At 36.3% G+C, this 21,959-nt stretch overlaps 1 protein-coding gene across 1 annotated transcript in view; it reads left to right on the forward strand.

Moving 5' to 3' along the window:
* LOC150109377 (proliferation-associated protein 2G4) overlaps positions 1–21,959 on the forward strand; it is a 179,035-nt gene that overhangs the window by 147,095 nt on the left and 9,981 nt on the right. Inside the window, exons 11-12 of the mRNA XM_090407788.1 lie at positions 9,018–9,112; positions 15,164–15,291. Coding sequence (XP_090263914.1) covers positions 9,018–9,112; positions 15,164–15,291 — 223 coding nt within the window. The remainder of the gene's footprint in view (positions 1–9,017; positions 9,113–15,163; positions 15,292–21,959) is intronic.

Below are 21,959 nucleotides of genomic sequence, written 5' to 3' on the forward strand. Positions count from 1 at the left end.
ATTGGAATTAACTGAGATGTATGTGAAGGAGGTATTAGAGCTGTTGTATGAATAGAATGTGAATTTGGCAGAAGGAACTGATCCTACGGTAGTGGAAAGAGTGTATGATTAACTCATTGCACAAGGGTGATGCAAAAACTGATGTTTATTGACTAACTAACTGTTGGAATTATTATTTTCTGGTTAGCACACGTTTTTTAATCGTGCTATTTCCTGATGATAAATTAAAAAACTACAAGCAAAGTAATAACAGTTAACACGTCTATTGAAGAATATTTGAAAAGGTTTAAACAATGGAAGGCATTCATTCACTGTTATGCTGGAGGCTGCTGATAGATGCAAATGTGTCATGATGGATTAAGGAAGACCAGATTTGATGTAAAATCATCCCTTGTTTTTTTACACTGTAGAGTATACTTCGTGATTTTAAACATTCCTGAACGTCAGGTTTCTTTCTAATATCCTTGTTTTTAATATGTTGATGCCATCTGTTCACTCCCCTAATCTTTCTTACAACTTCAACTCTCATATCTGTTGTTTTTGATCAAGTGTATTATTTCTATCCCATCTCTGAGTTCCATAAATTAAAATTGGCTTGAACAGCCTTGTATATAGTTAACTTGTAATTTAAGTGTCTTGACTAATTTTTCTCTTATTCCATATAGAAGTTGAATTCCTGCCATTCTAGCTTTGCTAATTCTATTTGTTTCCATATTTAATTTGCCATCTTAACTAAAAATTGTGCCTAAATAACTGAAATGTTTTACTTTTTCTGTATGCTCTCCATTCATCAGGATACAGTTGTTGTTTTCAGTTTCTGCTTATAAAGACAATGAAAATTTCATAGCAAATTTATTACAGCAGTTCTTCAGTTTAGTCAGAGAATTGTGCAGATTTGTGTTTGCTTTTTTTTTAAAGTGTAACATCTTCGTGAAGTAAAGAGCTGAGATTAATATCTTTGATTGAAAAATACTAATTAACTGTTAATTTTTGCTATTTAAAACTAGTGTCATGTGCCATTAGGTACAAATCTTTAGGGACCTTTATTATTATGATTATTACAAAAAAAAAGCTAAAAAAACTCAATTGTATCACAATTTATAAGGATGCAATTACCTAAGTACTAGTTGGAATTGTCATGTTCTTGACTTGCATCACATGTATGTGATGCAAGTCAAGAGATGTGCAGAGAACCCAGTTCTCTGCACATGAGTTTTTGTTGTTGCACTAAGTTGGTATGTGTGAAGTTCTTTGAATTTCCTGACAGAACAGTTATGGTCGGTGTGTGGCATTTCTGTTTTTTTGCCAAAGTGTAGGATGGCCTTCATTGGTTATTTAATATACCAAACCAGATTTGTGTTTTCTATTCTGATATGCAGATCTCTCTTTCCAGAACATTCTATTCGACCTACATATCATACTGCACAATGTATCTTGTGGATACGAGTAGGTTCCAAAAGTTTCCAGCCTGACAAAATTTGCACCAATTTTAAAACACCATGCGAGATAGATAGCATCATCTACTGGGAGCTTAGCATACCAGTTTCTATTTGCTTCATTCAGTTGGAGTAGCCTCTGTAGCTCAGTGGGTATAGACGAAACCTTTTGGTCTGGTCTCTTTCTCCTAAAGGTGAGTTAGCTAGTCTCATATGGAGGGAGGTGGGATTTTTTCACCTGGAAACTCGGGGGTTTTTTGTCCCTCATAACAGGCAAACCGGCTTAGTGAACATACATGGATCTACAGTCATAAAATACATGCTTAATCCCTCATTAGAAGGTCTCAACCTATCCTAAGGGCCGAGGAGTGTTTCGTATGGAGGGAACCTCCCCATATGAAATAAACTCAGTTGGAAGCACTCGTTTGACTAACATATGGCATGCTAAGTGGCTGCAATGTTAAAAATTGAGTACTATGCTGTGATAAAGTTTTTCACCAAAGAAGAGCTTTCTCCACGTGCTATCAAACAGCGATTGGATGGTGTTTATGGGGACGCTTCTCCTTCATATTCCACCATGTAGGAATGTGCTAAACAGTTTTGGCTAGGAAGAGAGAGCATCAAAGATGATCCTCATCATCGTCGGCCTGTGGAAGTGATGACAGGAAAATACTTCTTATTTGACGAGGAACTGCTCAAAGAAATCTCAGCATGGTTGGGGCTTTCTATAACAACTGTCTTTCGCACCATTCAAGAGAAGCTTCACATGATGAAGGTTAGTGCAAGGTGGGTGCCCTGACTTCTCTGTTCAATTCAGAAGGAGCATCGTGTGAACTGTTCCTGCAAGTTTTTAGAACTTTGCCAAGGGAATCAGAGAGAAGTGCTGGAATCCATTCTCACCAGGGATGAAACCGTGGTCCTTTATTATGATCCTCTCCAAAAGGGAATCCATGGAGTGGCTCAAATAAGACGAAGCGAGAAAAGCCAGGGTCACTCGGTCCACCAAGAAGATCGTGGCAACAATCTTTTGGAATTTCGAGGGAATTCTCTTGATTGACTTCAAGGAAAGAAATACTACCGTGAATACAGAATATTATGCTTCACTCCTGCACAATGCCATAAAGGAGAAGAGATGAGGAATGATGCTGAGTCATGGTTTGCTTGCTTTACGACAATGTTCCAGTCCATACAACTATTGTTACAAAGGCTGCAGTGAAGGACTGTGGCTTCCAGGAGATCAAACACCCACCCTACAGTCTAGATCTAGCACCCAGTGACTACTGCCTCTTCTCAGAACTGAAGAAAGACCTTCGAAGAAGAAAATTTGAACATGACAATTAGGTGAAAGATACAGTTTTAGGCCATTTTTGCAGAAGGCATAGAAATGTTAATTCACAGATGTGAAAAGTGTGTTGAAGTAAAGAGAGATTACCGTATATTATTACGTATAATGCAATCTGTTAATCTTGTTCCATAACATTATAAATAATACAATACGAATTAACGAAAGAAATATTTATTTTAAAACAAAATGTCAAAATCCTTTAAATTCTTCTTCATCTTTTGAGTCATCAAACATTTCATTTATAAATTCATCTGTAGGGATTGCATCATCAGTGTAGCAGTTGTCATCATCATCTTCATGCTCTCCATTTTGTTGTGCATCATCCTCGCTTTTGTATATGACGTGATCTTCGCATCCATCCATTGAGTTACTTATTCCACATTTAAGAAATGAGCGTTGAATCATTTCAGATGGTATCGAATCCCATGCTTCTTTAACCCAGCTGGTGACTAGGGTGATCTCATCCCACCCTTTGTCATCTTCACCAAACCAGATGACATCCATTCTCTCCATTTTTCAGGTAAGTGATCTTTAAATGGCTTATTCAAGCTGACATCAAGCGGCTGCAAAATGGAAGTTAGACCACCCGGTATGACTGCTAGGTCTGTACGTAGCTCACGTGCTTTCTCTTTGCTTGCCTTTGTTAAATGCGCCCGGAACATATCCCAGACCAGCATGCTTTGTTGATGTAACAAGCTACCTGGATGTATGTTCTATACTTGATCCAGCCACAATTGTACACCTTCTTCATCCATCCAACCTTTCTGATTGGCGCGAACAATTACACCTGGTGGAAATTTCATATGCTTCGGAATTTTCTTCCTTTTAAATATCACTGTTGGCTTTAATTTGGTTCCGTTTGGCATGCATGCTAGAACAATGGTAAAATGCGTTTTTTCATGTCCCATTGTTTTTATGAAGACACCCTTTTCACCAACTGAGTTTACTGTTCGATTCCCAGGCATATCAAAGTACATGAGCATCTCATCCATATTGCCAATTTGGGAAAGTTCATATCCATGACACTTTCGTAATTTTATGATAAATTTATGGAAGGACTGCACATTTTCTTCAAGCTGCTTTGGTAACTTCTGCGCAATTTTTGTTTGGTGTCGTAATGTTGTTGCCCACCAAGGCGAAGCAAGAAAAGATGAATACCTGGTGTGTCCTTAAATTTACCATTCTTGAGTTGTAGAGTCCAAAAACGAATTGCATTTCTTGTTACTATAATGCCATCTTGTCGTTGCGTCAAAATTCATTCATTTGACTCTCTTCGAGTTCTGGAAAGGATGCTACATCTCCACGACGGGCATGTTTCGTTTTAGGGATTTTTTTCAAGACTGTCTTTTTGCTTACGCCAAAGTCTAATATTACTCTCTGCTACACCAAATTCTCTCATAGCAACACTGTTATTATGTTCTTCTGCAAACTGCATGACACACAATTTAAATCCTGCTTCAAAAGATGAACGTTTACGTTTCTGTTGGCTCATTTTCAGGCTAGGTTTGTTTAACAAATAATATTTAAAATGAACTGTGGTTAAACCGATATACCTAACTGTGCTCTATCATTCGGTGACGGAGTGCGCATCGTATCTACGCATAAAGCCAGTAATGTAAGTAGCTTTATGCGCAGATACGATGCGCGCTCGGTCGCCGAATGCGAGTGGGTCAAGTAGATTTGGTTGCATAGGCATTAGGTAGTATATATTGTGTGTGCAAGTCTATTAAGATGTTATATTTTTTAGTATCCGTATATAATGCGAACCCCTAACTTTAAGTAGTATTTTTTACCATGAATTTTTCGCATTATACGCGATAATATACTGTATGTTGAAAATTGACACAGTTGTTTTCTTTCTGTTACCTCTAAAAGTTAGTCAGGCCGGAAATTTATGGAACCACCCTCGTACACTGTTCATGCAGCATATGCTGTGTAGTAAAAATAAAAAACTGGGAAGTTGACCTTATTTTGTGCATTATAATGCAATAAAACTGTCCAAGTGCAAAATAGGTGAAACCAGATTTAAGACAAAAAGTTATATTCACTAGTTTTGCTGCAGTACTAGAACGTATTACTCTGCAAAAGAAACAGAATCAAAGTTAGACATTATGCAAGTCTCCTGCTTTTGGCCATTTCAGTGTTTGATAATTCCCCTGCAGCTGCTTCAAGTTTTAGCACAAACAGGAAAGGAAGATGGCAAGTTCACTGAGAAGCGGTTGTGATATGCTTTGTGTTTTGTAATAGATAGTTGAGATAAGTAAGGCCACAAACTACATGCATTGTTTCTGTTAACATATATGTTCTGTAATTGTTTTGTTTCTTTTGCAGAATATAAACCTGTACTTATGGGAAGGGAAAGGCTTTTGACTTTTATTTAGTTCCTACCCAATAAAAAAGGTTATTACTAAACCTCTGGTACATTTGTACCATGAGTGAGCTGAGGTTTTTTTTTTCCAGTTTTATCAATACACACACACCAAGCTGAGATTTTAATTAAGTAGACGGCACAACTAGTTTTGTCTTTGTAGAAGAATTCTTATGGTGCATGACAAGAGGGAACTACCAACAAACATTGCAAAAGACAAAATATCTATACATTAAAGCATTAACATATTGACATTTGAAGCTGTTCTATGTATCTCTTCACTGTTAGGCGTGCGCATGCGTTCAAGATCTTGTGAGTGCCAAAGTTGGATAGCAGTGCAATGACAGTCTGAGAGATTATAGCTGAGGTTAGTGTTGAGATGTACTGGATTGAGGACAATTTCTTTAGATTTTACAATTCTTCTTTCCAGTTCATCACAGCATTGAAAGATATTCTCTGATTTGTCCCATAAGACTGGATGAGTTATAGTTTTCCTTGTTAGTGTCAGCAGAATTCAGGACGTGGTTCAACGGAGCACTTGCTCTAGTTTTGCCATATGTGACTACACATCTAGACGAAACTAGTTGTGCCGTCTACTTAATTAAAATAGTGTTTGTATTTTTATCTCTTGGCCTAGTCATTTAATCTATTTTTAAAAAATATGTCTCTCAGCCGAGTAAATCAGTTATATCATGCTCTAGAGACAACATGGAACCTTTTCAAGCCACTTCAGACCTCCAATAAGTAGGATGGTGGTCTCACACTGAGCAGTGAAATTTATCTAACACCTAAAGCAAACATCCATGCACATGGTGGTATCCAAACCCACGACCTGTTGGTTGGACATCGTGTACACTAACCACCCAACCAACGGGGCAGGAATCGAACTCGCCTTCAAATGAAAAGTCCTTTTAGATGTTCCTTGCATTCGGAGTGCCTTTGTGGCCCATTCACACCGACTGCAATATTTGTCCTTCATTTGGAAAGATCTGGTTTTTAATTCCATTTAGGACTCAAACATATCTTTATACACTTGACTCTCATTATAACAAACTATTAAAAAGTCTGGACCAAATGTCTGTAGGTACAATGATGTGCTAAAAGATTCAGTGTAGTATACACTGCCTCCATTTTCATTCCATCGACTTCTGTTCTTTGGAACAGCTTCCCCCACTTATCCTTCCCCAAAGATTACAACATTCACATGTTCAAACGGAATGTGAACAGATTCCTCCTTTTTTCTATTCCTTTTGCCCACACTAATGAGCTTGTGGCCTTTCATATGAGGATCAGATATATATAATAAAAGAAATAATAATATTCATTATAACAAACTATTCCTATGGTCCCTACAAGTTTGCTATCATGAGAATTGACCATAAAGGCTTTTCATTAAACCATACTGCCTTATATAAGAGTATGATTTACTTGCAAAGGATGGAAAGATCTGCTTTTTAACTGCATAGCTGGCAGTTTACTAGCAATGCTGATATATGCTGACTAACATGAGCCACACTGTGTCAAGGCATTGACTCCATAATGTACCAGAAACACTCCACACGTTTTTTACCTAACAAGGGATGTATTCCTGCAATTCAGTCAGATTTGCTTACGCTGCTCAGTATTCTGTCATAAATGTCTTTCTACCAGATTTCAGTTTCAGATCTTGGGTTGTGAATAATTGAGGTCATGTTCTTGCACACATGCACTGTGTTGTGTTATCTTGTTTAAAATTCCCGTCACACGGGGTAAAAGTTCAACATGAATGGATGTATTCGTTGGCAGTGCTGTTCTTTTATACTGCACCATTTAGGCATTGTTCCACTAATAACAGTGGGCTTAAAGGAACAATAGGAAACCCCTTCCCAATACATCATTCCACCACTACTTTGTTATTGTGATATAGCCTGATGTCTTTGTGTTATTATTGCCACAACCTTGTCCTTCCATCCTCATGAAATGGGATTCATCACTCTGTTTGTCTTTTCTCCATTTGTCTGTTTCTTGCTATTCCTTTTGTTTAGCTGTAACTGGATTATTTTTGTTGGACAGACCTGGTGTTCTGAGACCAAGTGCCATTATAATCCCTCTGAGAATCTGGAACTTCTATTGCATTCTGTAGTTATACTGTACAGTCTGACCCAATTTGTAGCAAATTGGTTGGGTTGGACTTCAAAATCCTTATGTCTCTCACATCAATCAGCTTTTCAGCCTTTTTCCTGTTGACTTGAAGTTTTCTCTTCATTAAACTGTTCTCTGTTTACCTGAGATGCTGTTGCACATGGCCCCTCCGCTTGGTATAATTTATTTGAAATGCCAGTCATTATCACATAGGCATGCATGCAGATATTGTTGTCTAATTCCTAGTGTTCATGGTGCAGATACTGTAGCATCTTGTAAATAGACAACAAACTATGTAAGGGTAATTTTTTTTAAGGACCATAAAAAATTACCCTTACATAGTTTTTGCCATCTCTCCTTCAAAGTAGTTCCCTTGTGCACATATACAGTGATCTCACTTTTTTCCATGATTCCCTGCATCCATGGAAGTCCTCAAGTATGACTGTTTGGTTGACTCCTGCGATTCTGGCCAGATCTTCTCAGTCATGTGAAAAATGACCCCCTTTCTGCTGGAATTTCATCTTGGGGAACAGGGAAAAGTTGTAGGGGGTTGAGGTTATGGAGATGGGAAATGACTGTCGTGTTTTTGGAAGCCATGAACTGTGGAATGCGTGAATAGTGGGCAGCAGTGTGTTTTGTTTAAACATTCAAAAAATGCGTTGAGCAGTCCCATACGATAGTCCTATGATCTCACGGATAGTTTGCCTACAATATGCAAGCATCACCTTGTATACTTTTGTGATGTTTTCTGGAATTGTGTTTGTGACATTCATCCATCCTTAAAGTGTTTGTATGACATAAAAGTTTTGCTTTGGTTAATAGTATATTCATCAAACTCTTTCTTAAGCATTTAGTGGGTTTCTACAGCAGTTTTTTTGAGGTTGAAGCAAAATTTAATTCAGATTCTTTTTTTCACATCGTGTCTTAATGCTACTTCAGTTGGAGAAGGAAATCACTGAACCATTAAAACACGAAAAAACATTACAAAAACACACGTTACCCAAGAATACAGCCTCTCATCTTGCCGGCTTTTGGCATACTGATTTACAAAGGGTACTGCTCACCCCTTTACAGCAGTGAAAAGCCATATTACAATCAGTTTGTACACACTATTCACATTCTCCAAACTTTTGAGTAGCACCTCGTGTTGCCAATAGATACTTGCCCTATCATTCGTGTTATTGGTAGATTCCATTTAGTAGTGAATGTTTCTTATGTATGTGCATTAGATATTACTTTACGTTCAGGTTTGTGAGCAGCTTTTATAATTTATATTTAATACCATTACTCATGCCACATCTCTGACATGATAGTTCAGTTGATTCTATTAACAATTGAACAATCACTGATGTATCCAAGTTATCTATCTTTTATACCTTCTAAATGCACCTTAAATTTATAGTAAAATCATTATTTTTTGTTCAGGTGCTGATTTTGGTTTTGTGATCTCTAGCTTCTTTGCTTTCCTTGAACTTCCATTTCTGTCTGTAATAAGCTGGACATGGGCTTCACTCAGTGAAAATAATAAATGATGGCAAAAAATAGTGATGCAACAGATATCAGTTTCTTAATTGCATGACAATACACGATGTCAACTTTAATTTACCTATTCACTTCCACCAAGTAACAATATTAAATCTGAAACAAGTTTCATTGTGGTTTAATATATGTGCAGCATTTGAACTGATTATTTATCTTATTTCTTTATCTTTCTCATATTTTTTTATTTTATTTTTATTTTTTTCAGGGCATTTGATGATGAAAAGAAGGCAAAGATGGGTGTTGTCGAATGTATGAACCACAAGTTAGTTGAACCATTTACAGTTCTCTATGAAAAAGAAGGTATGCAAGTTTGTTGCATTCTTCTTTTTTGGATTGTTTTTTATTTACATTATTCCTTCCCCTTCTTTCTCAAGTATCAAATTCTCAGGTTTGTAAAAGTGTTAGCCTTTCTTTCTGTGAGTAATGTAGCTTGCTTTTAAATTTGAATGACAGTTTCCTCTGGAGAGTGTTCCCATTCCACAAAAATATTGTCCAAAGATTATCTGAACTGCTTGCACCCTAACATAAAATTCACTCTAGAATCTAAGATTAATAAAACGAAAATTACTGTTTCGTTTTTTTTTGGCATCTTTCTCTGCAGAGCTCTGCATATCAAAGCGTGTAAATGACATGGAAGAATTAAAATGGGTGATCGTTTTTGTCTATCCCAAGAATTACCCGAGCAATTAAGCACGTTTGCATATTTCCCAAAACAGTAAATGCAGTAGCTCATTATAAAAGTGAGGAATCGTATGGGACTATGCATAAATTAAAATAGTTATGACGTTGCTCGTTACAGCTATGATCTTGTTATTTCCGTACTTGTTTCAATATAACAAAGTTCAACTGTATTTTGATGTGAATTGCATCTGCCAAAAGTTGTAAATCTGTAGTATGGTGTTCTGGGTTGGCAGATGGAAGTTTTAACACTATATATAACAAGATATAAGACGATATCTTCACAGGAACTGTGTCCTACACCATGGATGCCCATGTGGAAAATGGACCAGACTGACTTGGAATACTCTTTCCCATCTTGCAAAATTTACTACTGAAACAGTCAGCCAAAACCTATCAGTGAAGTATGTAACAGATTGTTTTGCCCATGTTGCAACTGCAGCATTTTCAAAAACATCATCCTAATTTCCACTCTATCCAAAGCTTTGATGGAATCCAGATTGCCAAGCAGCCAAAAAAAAAGATACAGCATGGCTTATTTCATAAATACACTACCACAACAAACTCATCTTCATATAAATCTGCTCAGGCAAAAGCATGTTACATGAGATGTTAGTCAAAAATTCGTAAGAAAAGGATGACGTGGAAGGGATGCTGTGTGCAAAAGGATGATGTCCATTATGAAAATTACAAGCAGCAAGCTAGTGTAGTCACAACTGTTGTACAAAAAGCAAAGTTTGAGTATGAAAAGAAACTGACTTTGCATGCTAAAGACAACTCAAGAATTCTATTGATTATGCTGCAAGTAAAAGAAAGAATGAGTACGAAAGAATAACTTCTAAATGCAGATGGCATGAGGGTAACAGATGCAGAAGAGGTTGTTCAGTTAATGAGTGCCCATTTTGTTGAAAGTCATCAACCTGGTGTACACAACATTGAGCTCACTGTGAACTCTTCAGATGAAGAAGCACAGGTTTATGAGGACGATGTATTAGAGCTGTTGCACAAATTGAAGAAGAATTCAGCAATAGGGACTGGTAGGATATCAGCACGTGTTCTAAAAGAGTGTTCAGCTGAACTGGCCAGGCTGTTTAATATGAGTCTTAGAACAGGGAAGATTCCACAGGAATGGGGAAAATATACGGTATTCCATTGCACAAGGGTGGTGAAAAGACTGAGGTATCCAACTATCGACCAATTACATCTCAGGAGTGGTCATGAAGATTTTGGAAAAAATGATTAGGGCTTGCATTCAGAAATGGGTTGACAGTGAACCTCTACTTTGTAATGAGCAACATGGGTTTACTAAGGGAAGATCATATTTTAGCAACTTGCTCACATTCTATAACAAAGTTACCATTGAACTAGATGAGGGGAATGGATACACCATGATACTTTTGGATTTTGCTAAGGCTTTTGACAGAATACAGCATGGTAGACTGTTGCATAAATTGGAGAATATGAATTTGGGTTATAGAATATTAGTGTGGGTAAGAGAATAGCTGGCTGGCTGACAGATATCAAAAAGTGATATATGGGGGATGTGAGTCTGCACGATTTAAGGTAACTAGTGGTATACTACAAGGATCAGTCCTTGGTCCACTGTTATTCAATCTGTACATTAATGATATTGGGAAGGATTTGACAAGCAACTTACAGCTATTTGCTGATGATGCAAAGTTAGGTATGGTAATCAGGAATGCTGCTGATATGCACTACTTGTAGAATGATTTGAACAGGCTGGAATTGTGGGCATGGGGTAAATGGATGTCAGTAAATGTGAAGTCATTCATTTTGGCCTGATTAGATATCCAATGTTGTATTATATTGGTGGATTATGCCTCATCAATTTCTTCTAGAAATTGATGAGGCTAGGGAATCTTGGAGTTCTAGTAGATAGGATGTTGAAGTTCAGGGTCCATGTAGCAAAGATTGCAAATACAACTAAAAAGATAATTGCAATGCTGAAACGAACGTTCACATGTAAAGATAAGAATGTCATTTTGCCCCTGTATTTACAAGGCCTCGATAAGACCTCATCTGGATTATTGTGTGCATGTCTGGTCTCCTGGTTTCTGTTGTGATTCTGATATATTGGAGAGAGAGTGCAAAGGAGAGTTTTAAAAATGATATCAGGATTGTGGAATACTGATTATGAAGACAGATTGAGAATGTGTAGACTACAGACACTAGCAAACATGAGAAAGAGGGGGTGATATGATTCTGTGGTAGGTTTGCACTCCATCCTGCAACCTCTCACTTTGTCAGCTAAAAGTGGATTACACACAGAGCAGTCCACTCAGATTTGCTCATCCACACTGATGGTTCAAAATCAGAGATCTCTGTTGGCACTTCTGCTGTGTTTCCTAACATTGCTGTCTCCACCCAGATTCTACCTGATTGCTATAATTATACTGCAGAGTTGCATGGCATTCAGCTTGCACTTGTGAATATAAAAGCAGACTCCTTCCGAAAGTGTGTAATTTATACAAACTCTTAGTTCTTTATTGGCTGTCTCCTCTGGTGTATAATCCACATCCAGTACTTGGTGAGGTGTTACAACTTTTGTACAAAATTAAGACCCTTAATTTTGATGTTCAATTGTGTTGCATTCTCAGCCACATTGGAATTAAGGTAAATGACATCGCATATGCAACTGCTAGATCAGTTCATACTTTATCAACATACTGTATGACTGTATCATATACTGACTGCAAAAGTTAATTGCCCAATGGCAGTACTCCTGGGAGGAAGCACTGACAAACAAATCACATGAGATTAAGCCTGAAATTAAGCTTGGCAGTCTAGTCAAGTAGGAATAGGAGAGAGGGAAGCTGTTTTTGCTAGGCTCTGCATAGGTCACAGTCATTTTATACATTCTTATAACTATTTATTTGTTTATTAATGCTCTGTAACCTGTGTCATGGTGCAGCGTGATCTTTGCTCTCCTTGTGCCATAAAACCACAAATTAACTAACTACCATTAGAGAGAAGACACGAAAAAAAAAAGAAGTTCTTATTGATTATATAGAACCTTTGTCCCTGCTGAGCAGAAACTTTGCAGTAGTGATGTTAATAATATAAGAGAGGAAAATTTGACATTTCGTATATTCTGATTAAAAGAAATTATTAGGAAATCGATCAGAGAATTGAAAAAAGTGGAGAAACGTTTAAAGAAACTTAGGAGAAGAAAAATAATTAAAACATGAAGAGACAGGAAAGCTCTGAAGTTGCTAATAATAATAATGACAAGGTAAATAAATTAAAATAAAGAATCAAGAAGTTATATGGTATGGCAATTTAATTATTAAATTTGCAATTGCTGACAGTCACTGCTTCAAGCTTCCCAGGGGAACATAAAATTAACGATGTGACATATGTAATAGAAAAATAGAAATCACAGTAAATCATTATTTCCAACACACTGTTGGAAATAATGATTTAAGTAGTGACATAATGTGAGCAGAAATATGAAAGGACTGTTGGAAGAAGAAAGAAAGAGAAAATTGTTGGTTTGCTACGGAGATAAGGAGGGCTATGATAGCAAATAATTCAGGGTGTGTAGAAGAAATGGATGTGACTTTTCTGGATGAGGGGAGTGAGAGTTGGATGGTAGAAAAGGCTTGTATAGGAGGGCTGTCCTGTGCTTGAATGGATTGGGCACGGGAGTCTGGAGAAGGTGTTATATTGGAGTGAGAGATCATCTAGTTTCCCTGACTCTGCATTAGTTGTGAGAATTCTGTCAGAATATGTAAATTCAGATATGGTGTGAAAACGTGATAATATGAATGTTATTGATCATGGTTATGTACTGGCGAATGGATATAGGACCTGACAAGAGATGTTTGATTATTTTTTTTTTGTTTGGTGGTGATGCAAAGATAGGAAGGTCAATCAGTAGTGTTACTGATATCCAGTACTTAGATAATGATTTGATTAGGCTGGAAATGTGGGCAAATGAATCAGAACCTTGTGAACTCAGGAAGTTACGTGCTGTAAGAGAATACAGAAGAAGAAAAAAATGAAGGAAGTGAAGTGTAAAAACAATTAAACATAAAAAAAGTCAGGGGTAAAACAATTAAATATGACATGAAAACTGCTTCTAGATGTCTTGAGCAATTACTAAATGAAATTAGTTATAGAATACTGATAAAAAACACTCGAGGAATGTAATCAGGAATAGAATAAGTACCTGTTTATTCACAATTTTTAATGAGGATGGCAAATTAAATATGGAAATAAACAACAGAATCGGTAAAGCTGGCATGGTAGTGAATCACTAAATGGATTTATATGGAATAAGAGAGAAATTAGTCAAAAATTAAAATTGGCTTGAATAGTCTCATATGCAGCTAGACTATTCAAGCCAACTTTAACTTATGGATCTGAGAACTGGGTTAGAAATAAAACCTTTGATCAAAAAGACTGTGGACCACAGATATAAGAGTTCTGAGAAAGAATGGGAGAGCAAACAGATGGCATGACTGGCAGAGTCATATTTAAAATGAGGATATTAGGAAGGAACTTGATATTGTTAGTATTCAGGAATGTGTGAACAAAGCTAATCTAGGGTGGTATGGTCACTTAAATAGAATGGAAGAGGACAAAAACAAGTAATTTGTCAGGATTACAGGAAGGAGACCTATAGGAAACCAAGATCTGACAATATTGGAGTCCTGGCACATAATAGTAATTTTGGAGAAAAATTATCCATAGGAAATTGGTACTGGCATATACTTTTATAATATCCTGCTGTACACTCCTTGAGAGTTCATATCAGGAATTTATTTAATTATGATGTAAACAATGTACTGACTGATTATAAATAAGTGGGCAATTATAAAAATTTCTTCTAAGCAAAACTCGAACTTGCACCATTGTAAAAACTACATTTTTATTCTATGTATGTATGTATTTATAAGAAATAATTTCACATGTTACACTAGGGAATCACATAAATGCAAAATGGTGAACATTTCTAAAATCCAAATCTTCTCTCCTCCCCCTCCCCCACGATCCTTAACTTTTCCTGGGGATGGGGGGAGGGATTTGTGAAGGTTTATTGTTAACCAAAACTTTCAAAATTGCATATGGATGGACAGAGATTGCCAAAGCAAATCATGTATTGTAGAATATCTCATGTAAATGCTTAATGGTACAGGATAACAAACATGGCACCTAATGAACTTTAATAAAGTATATATATATATATTTTAAAAAAAATCTGAATCACTCTTTGTATGATGTGTCCATTTGACTTTTCTATGTGTATTACTTTTTTTAGAAACGGATTAATTTATGAATTATCCTGTACACCCCTTGAGGGTACATGGCAGGAATTTGATGATGTAAATATTTTTTTTACCAAAACTCTTACTAATTTATTTGAAAAGAAATAATCACATGTTGAGATTCTGCCCACTATCACTCCATCTTATTAGGCATAGAGAGATAACAAGTTTGTAGAAATACTTTGGGTCATTATGTTGTTGCTCTTCTTTAGTGTTTTCATTTAGACAAAGTAAATATTTTTAGAAAATTGTATATTTTTGATAAATTAAGGCAGAAATTGCCATCATTTTTAAAGCGATTCAGTTAATCATTATTAATGAAAGACTTGAATAAATCATGTTGGAACAAATTTTTCCATATTAAGGAATTATTTTAATTCAGGTGAATTTGTTGCCCAGTTCAAGTTCACAGTTCTTCTGATGCCTTCAGGATCACATAAAATCACATCAGGTCCTATAGACTTGAATATTTATGACTCAGAATACAAATTGGAAGATGAATCCATAAAAGTAAGTTTTTATTCAGCATATTTCACAGTCATATTTAAGTATTTCTCACATTCAATCTACCTTTAAAAAAATGCATAATTATGTGCTTTATATATGTTTGTTTTTTGTCTTGTTGTGATATATAATAATCATTAGATGTTGCATTTAATTTGAACAGAAAAATAAATATGTATACATACATAGTGTGTCCACCAAAATTACCACTAATAACATATTATCAGAGAGGAGGCTATACGCCACTAATGCCAGCAGGTAGACTGTTCAACTACACATAAACTTAACTTCTATGGATGCCCCCATTGTCCTCTCCCCACCGTCTACATAATAAAAAATGTCATCACTTGACATATAATAGCATCCATCCATCAGAAGTTTATCATATTAACCCCCCCCCCTTTTTTTTTTTTTTTTTTTTTTTTTTTTTTTTTTTTTTTTTTGTCATGCCTACCAGTGTCTAGTCCACATATTCTCTAGCTATCTTTGTAATATACATTCCATAATACTAATATCATCTTTGTAACTATTTTTGCAGCTCCTTGGAACCCAAATCAGTGCACTAGTCCAAGTGCATTCATACTAAGTCCTTATAAAGAGACAAAATAACTTTCTTATCCTTATTCAATGCTTGTGTGAGCCAGTTATCCTCTGAGTTGCATTTGCAATTTTTGCTATTTGACCTTCAAATTTTTGTTCACCAGAATTCCAAGATCTCTAGTCTTGTCAGTTCCTCCAAGCATAATCCCACCAGTATAATATGCAACTGGGTATCTCGTCGAACCAAAGTGCTTAATTTTACATGTACTTTGCATCAAGCTGTTTATCATTTGTCTTTACTTCTGAACTGTTCAAATTATTCTCTAAGTGCTGTATATCAATAACATCCGTGATTGCACAGCCTATTTTTGAATCATCATACATTGAACAACAATTATTCAAGGACTGATCTCTGAGGTGCACAACTGGGTTCACCTCCCTCCACACACACCTTCAGTACCACTTTGGTTCACTGAATCACCCACTTATCCAGGTGAATAGTTTATATCTTAATTCCATATTCTCCTATTTATATAACAGCCTATCAAATTTTTAGCAAAGCCCAAGAGTTATTGTAGTATATCCATTTCCTTTATCTAACCTTAACATTGTTAAAAAATATGGGCAAATTGCTAAAACATAGCTTCCCTTTATTAAACCTATGATGCTCCTTGCATAGTATAGCAAATTCTTACCAACTTTTCTAAAATCTTCACAACCACTCCAGAGATACTGATCATTCGGTAGCTAGACATTGATCTTTGCACCACTGTAATGATATTATGTAATGATATTGCACCATGTGTAATGATATTATTATACAAACATGTCAAGGACCTTGCCAGTTTAACTGGACATTCCTTTAACAGACATGTCTATATTCCATCTGTCCCTATTGCCAAATTGTTATTGAGGTTATGCAAATGAATTCCTTTGGTTGCCTTTTAGCCTGCACAATCAATTTCTTTTCATACTCTGACTTAACTGTCCATGCAATACTCATAACTTTTCTGCCCTGTGTTTTATATATTTCTTAACTCCTCATTCTTAATCTCACCATATTTGTTCCACATCATCTTATTCTTATGACTCTTTTGCTTAAGGTTGCACATTTCTTTCACTCTCACCACGTTTGTTCTTTGAATTCTAGAGACATATTCAGATATTGCATCATTTAAGTATCTTTTCTAAGTTTTCTATTCATTGCTGATATCCTTCTCATTCAATAACTGATCCCATTGAGACCAAACAGTATTTTCATAAGTTTGTTATACTTTACAGCTTTGTAGTTCAGCATGTAACCTGTCCTGATTGGAACATCCATGTACTTACTTTCTGTGCCAGAACCATCACATCCTTACCTGAGACCCCCCTTCTGATGCTGAGATCGACTCTAACACTCACTCTTTGGCTTTGAGTCGCTTCTTTCACATGTTGTTTGAGAAAGTTGCCTCACAACAGCTTTATAACTTCTCTTTCATTCTTATTGCGCATTTTCTCTGCTACCCAGTCAGTTTTGGGATGATTTAAGTCACCCAGAATGATTACTATATATATATATGTAGAAAGTATTTTACCTTGGGTATAGTAAATATTAAAGATACCAAGCTATTTTAAACCTGGTTTTCACTCCATTTCCCAAGTAAGCAAACAGACAAATAAGTCAAGGTTGCGCCGGCACGTAATGCAAGTCTAAGTAACCCGTAAAGTAGTACAAGTCTAGGCAACTCATGATAAAGTTGGAATAAGCTCTGATTACCATTCTTAATATTTACCCTTAACGCAAAGCCCATCTCCTTGAGGAGATGTACGATGCTATGCATTGAAGGCAAGGGGCCACTACCCGGACCGGTTTCGACCTTTATTGAGGTCTCATCAGTGGGAGCCAGGCTAGGAGATACCAAAGTTAAGTAATACAGAACTTATAAGTATTTTACCAAAACAAGTTACCAAAAGGCTTTGACCTTATTAAATAAAAATCTCAGGATGAGAGATAGATGTAGAAAGTTTTTTACCTTGGGTATAATATATGTTAAAGATACCAAGCTATTTTAAACCTGGTTTTTACTCCATTTCCCAAGTAAGCAAACAAACAAATAAGTCAAGTTTGCATCTGCACGTAATGCAAGTCTGAGTGACCCGTAAAGTAGTACAAGTCTATGCAACTCTTGGTAAAGTTGGAATAAGCTCTGATCTTGAGATTTTTATTTAATAAGGTCAAAGTACCTTTTGTTAACTTGTTTTGGTAAAATACTTATAAGCTGTATTACTTAACCTTGGTATTTCCTAGCCTGGCTCCCACTGATGAGACCTCAATGAAGGTCGAAACCGGTCTGGGTAGTGGCCCCTTGCCTTTAATGCATAGCATCATACATCTCCTCAAGGAGATGGGCTTTGCGTTAAGGGTAAATATTAAGAATAGTGATCGGAGCTTATTCTAACTTTACCACGAGTTGCCTGGACTTGTACTACTTTACGGGTCACTTAGACTTGCAATACATGCAGGTGCAAACTTGACTTATTTGTCTGTTTGCTTACTTGGGGAATGCAGTAAAAACCAGTTCTAAAATAGCTTGGTATCTTTAACATATACCCAAGGTAAAAAACTGTCTACGTGTGTGTGTGTGTGTGTGTGTGTGTAAAGCTGTATGACTGAGAGGAGACCTCCACATCGACTTCAAAGGAATGCTGACCAGGGCTTCTGACCTAATGTCCAATCCTTACCTTCTCGTGGTACACCCTGTTAGGTATCTACTTGGATACTGAACGAACGAGGATGGGTTGGCAATTTGGGATTTAGCCAACCAATGATGGTAAACATGACAGATTTTCATGCCAGCTGGAGTGTTGCCTGGTTAAACAAGGGCATCTCCTTGTTTTCATCAGGGGAACCAGGGTGAACAGCGAAAATTAAGCTATTGGAACAAATCCTGAAACACATCCCAACTCAACATCACCAAAGTTCAAGGTCGGTACTATCAACAGAAGAAGCCTGAATGGCAAAGAAACTTAGCTAGCAGTGGAATTGGATAAGTACTTGATTGACATAATAGGAGTGACTGAAACAAAAAAAAAGAAAAACTAGTGAGATCTTTCTGAGCAATAAATACAAAATGTTATATTCAGGCAATAACAATCAGGGAAAAGAAGGAGTAGCTATAGTATTCAACACTAAATATGAGAATAATCTTCTTGAAGTAGAAAAATGTGGGCAGATATCAGAATAGGGGAACTGGACAATGAGACTTATTTGTTCCTATGGCCACACAGAAGATTCTCCTAAGGTAGAAGTGGAGGAATGTTTTGAGGCTTTAGAGATAGCAACTGACACAATGAAAAAGGAAAAGTTGGTCCTTGTTGGGGATCTAAATAGCAGAGTAGTAAATGATTGTCAGGCAAACAAAAATATTTTGGGAAAATTTGGAGAAAAGAGCAAACCTAATAATAATGGTAAATATCTGTTGGATTTCTGCTCAGAACCTTGCCTGGTTATTACTAACACAATATTCCAACATAAAAATATGCACAAATTTACATGCAGAGAAGAGGCAAGGAATAAGAAAATTCTCATTGACTATGTTATTGCTGATAGTGATGATTTCCCATTGGTGCAGGACACTAGAGTGTACAGAGGATTTGAAATTGGAAGTGATTACCATTTAGTCTTGAGCAGGATAAAATTCAATTTCATACTGAAGACAAGAACATGTAAGAAAGTTTTAAACCGAATAAAAGTTGAGCAGCTCTCAGATGTAAACTGTAGACTAAACTACACAAACATTATTCAAGAAAAAATGAAAAGCGTTTGAGGACAGGAACCAAACCTTGGAGAGTCAGTGGCAAATCCTTAAGAAAACATTGATTCTGCCAGAGAGACATGTGGTGAGGTTGTCTGCAAGGATAGAAAAATCAGAACTCCATGGTGGACACAGGAAGTTAAAGAGGCAGTGAAGGAAAAGAAGAAAGCATATCAAAAGTTCCTGGCAAATAAGTCAGCTTGTGCTCTTAGAAAATACAGAGACAAATGTAAGAAAGCTAAACACTGTGTAAAACTAGCTAACCAAAAGTCATGGGAAGACTTTGGTAAGAACATCGAAAATAAATATTCTGAAGGCTGTTGAAAAAGCTCAGAAATGGAGCAAAAAGTGCTGTAAAAGGAATTAGAGATGATACAGGTGACATGAAAACTGGTGAAAAAGATATACTTGATGTATGGAGTAATTACTTCGAAAAATTGCTAAATGAAACAAGCACGCAGCGATGATATCACAGTACTAAAAAACACTCAGCAGACATGCAATCAGTACATATCCATACTTGAAGTAAAAAAAAAAAGCCATCAAAAACCTAAAATGTGGAAAGGCACGGGAGTAGATGATTTTCGACCAGAAATGCTCAAGCATGGAAGGATAAAAGTCTTACAGCAGCTGCACTGCATAGTTCAGAAGGCCTGGATAGAGGGACGAATTCCAGATGATTAGAGTAGAGCTCTAATAGTGCCCATATATAAAAAAGGAAATAAAACTGAATCTGAGAATTACAGAGGTATTTCCCTACTGAGTGTTCCTGGTAAGATTTATTCAAGTATACTTGAGAAACGGTTGAGAAGGATTGTGGAAGAGAAGCTTGGTGAAGAACAAGCTGGATTCAGGCCAATTAGAGGCTGTCAGGATCAGATCTTCACTTTACGACAAATAGTCGAGAAATCATGGGAATATAACAAAGATCTGTATTAAGTTTTGTCGATTTGGAAAAGGCATATGACAAGGTGCCAAGAGAATAGCTATTCAATACGCTGCACTTATATGGTGTTAATGGGGCATTATATCAAGCAATACTTAGACTTTATTTGAGTTGTAAGTCAGCAGTTAGAATTGAAGGAAGTAAAGGAAGATGGTTTAATGTTAAATCTGGTGTGAGACAAGGATGTACATTATCCCCTCTGTTATTCATTATCTATATATAACATTATGAAGGAAAGTGGTATTAAACATGATATCAAAATTGGAGATGTTAATGTTAGGAGTAAATGATATTCGACCAAAAATGCTGCAGTATGGTGGTATAAGAGTCTTACAGTGGCTGCACTGCATAGTTCAGAAAGCCTGGACAGAGGGACGAATTCCCGATGATTGGAGTAGAGCTCTCATAGTACCCATATATAAAAAGGGAAATAAAAGTGAATGTGACAGTTACAGAGGTATTTCCCTACTGAGTGTTCCTGGCAAGATCTATGCAAGTATACTTGAGAAACAGATGAGAAGAATTGTGGAAGAAAATCTTGGTGAAGAACAAGCTGGATTCAGGCCAATTAGAGGCTGTCAGGATCAGATCTTCACTTTACGACAAATAGTCGAGAAATCATGGGAATATAACAAAGATCTGTATTAAGTTTTGTCGATTTGGAAAGGCATATGACAAGGTGCCAAGAGAATAGCTATTCAATACGCTGCAGTTATATGGTGTTAATGGGGCATTATATCAAGCAATACTTAGACTTTATTTGAGTTGTAAGTCAGCAGTTAGAATTGAAGGAAGTAAAGGAAGATGGTTTAATGTTAAATCTGGTGTGAGACAAGGATGTACATTATCCCCTCTGTTATTCATTATCTATATATAACATTATATATAGATAATGTAAGTCTGTAAGATTCCCTGACTAAATTGAATAATTCTTGTAATGGATTTGGTATGAAGGTCAGCAATAACAAGACAAAGACAATGAAAATAGGCAGAAGCATCGAAAATAAACTGCATTTTGAATGGAGAACCTATAGAACAAGTAAAACATTTCAACTACTTATGCACGATTTTTAGTGAAGATGGTAAATTAAATATGGAAATAGACCACAGAATTAACAAAACTGGTATGGTAGGAAGGCAATTGAATAAATTTATGTGGAATAAGAGAGTTAGTCAGAACACTAAATTAGTTGTATACAAGACTGTGTTCAAACCAATTTTAACTTATAGATCTGATTGCTGGGTTAGAAATAGAACACTTGACCCAAGACTAGAGACCATAGATGAGATTCTTGAGAAAGATTAGAGGGGTGAACAGATGGCATCAGTGACAATGTCATATTAAAAATGGGGATATTAGGAAAGAACTTAATATTGTTAGCAGAGCTAAT

The sequence above is a fragment of the Typopeltis vanoorti genome, chromosome 2, assembly GCF_054136105.1.
Source record: "Typopeltis vanoorti isolate ZY-2024b chromosome 2, IOZ_Tvanoo_1.0, whole genome shotgun sequence".
Classification (NCBI taxonomy): Eukaryota; Metazoa; Arthropoda; class Arachnida; order Uropygi; family Thelyphonidae; genus Typopeltis; species Typopeltis vanoorti.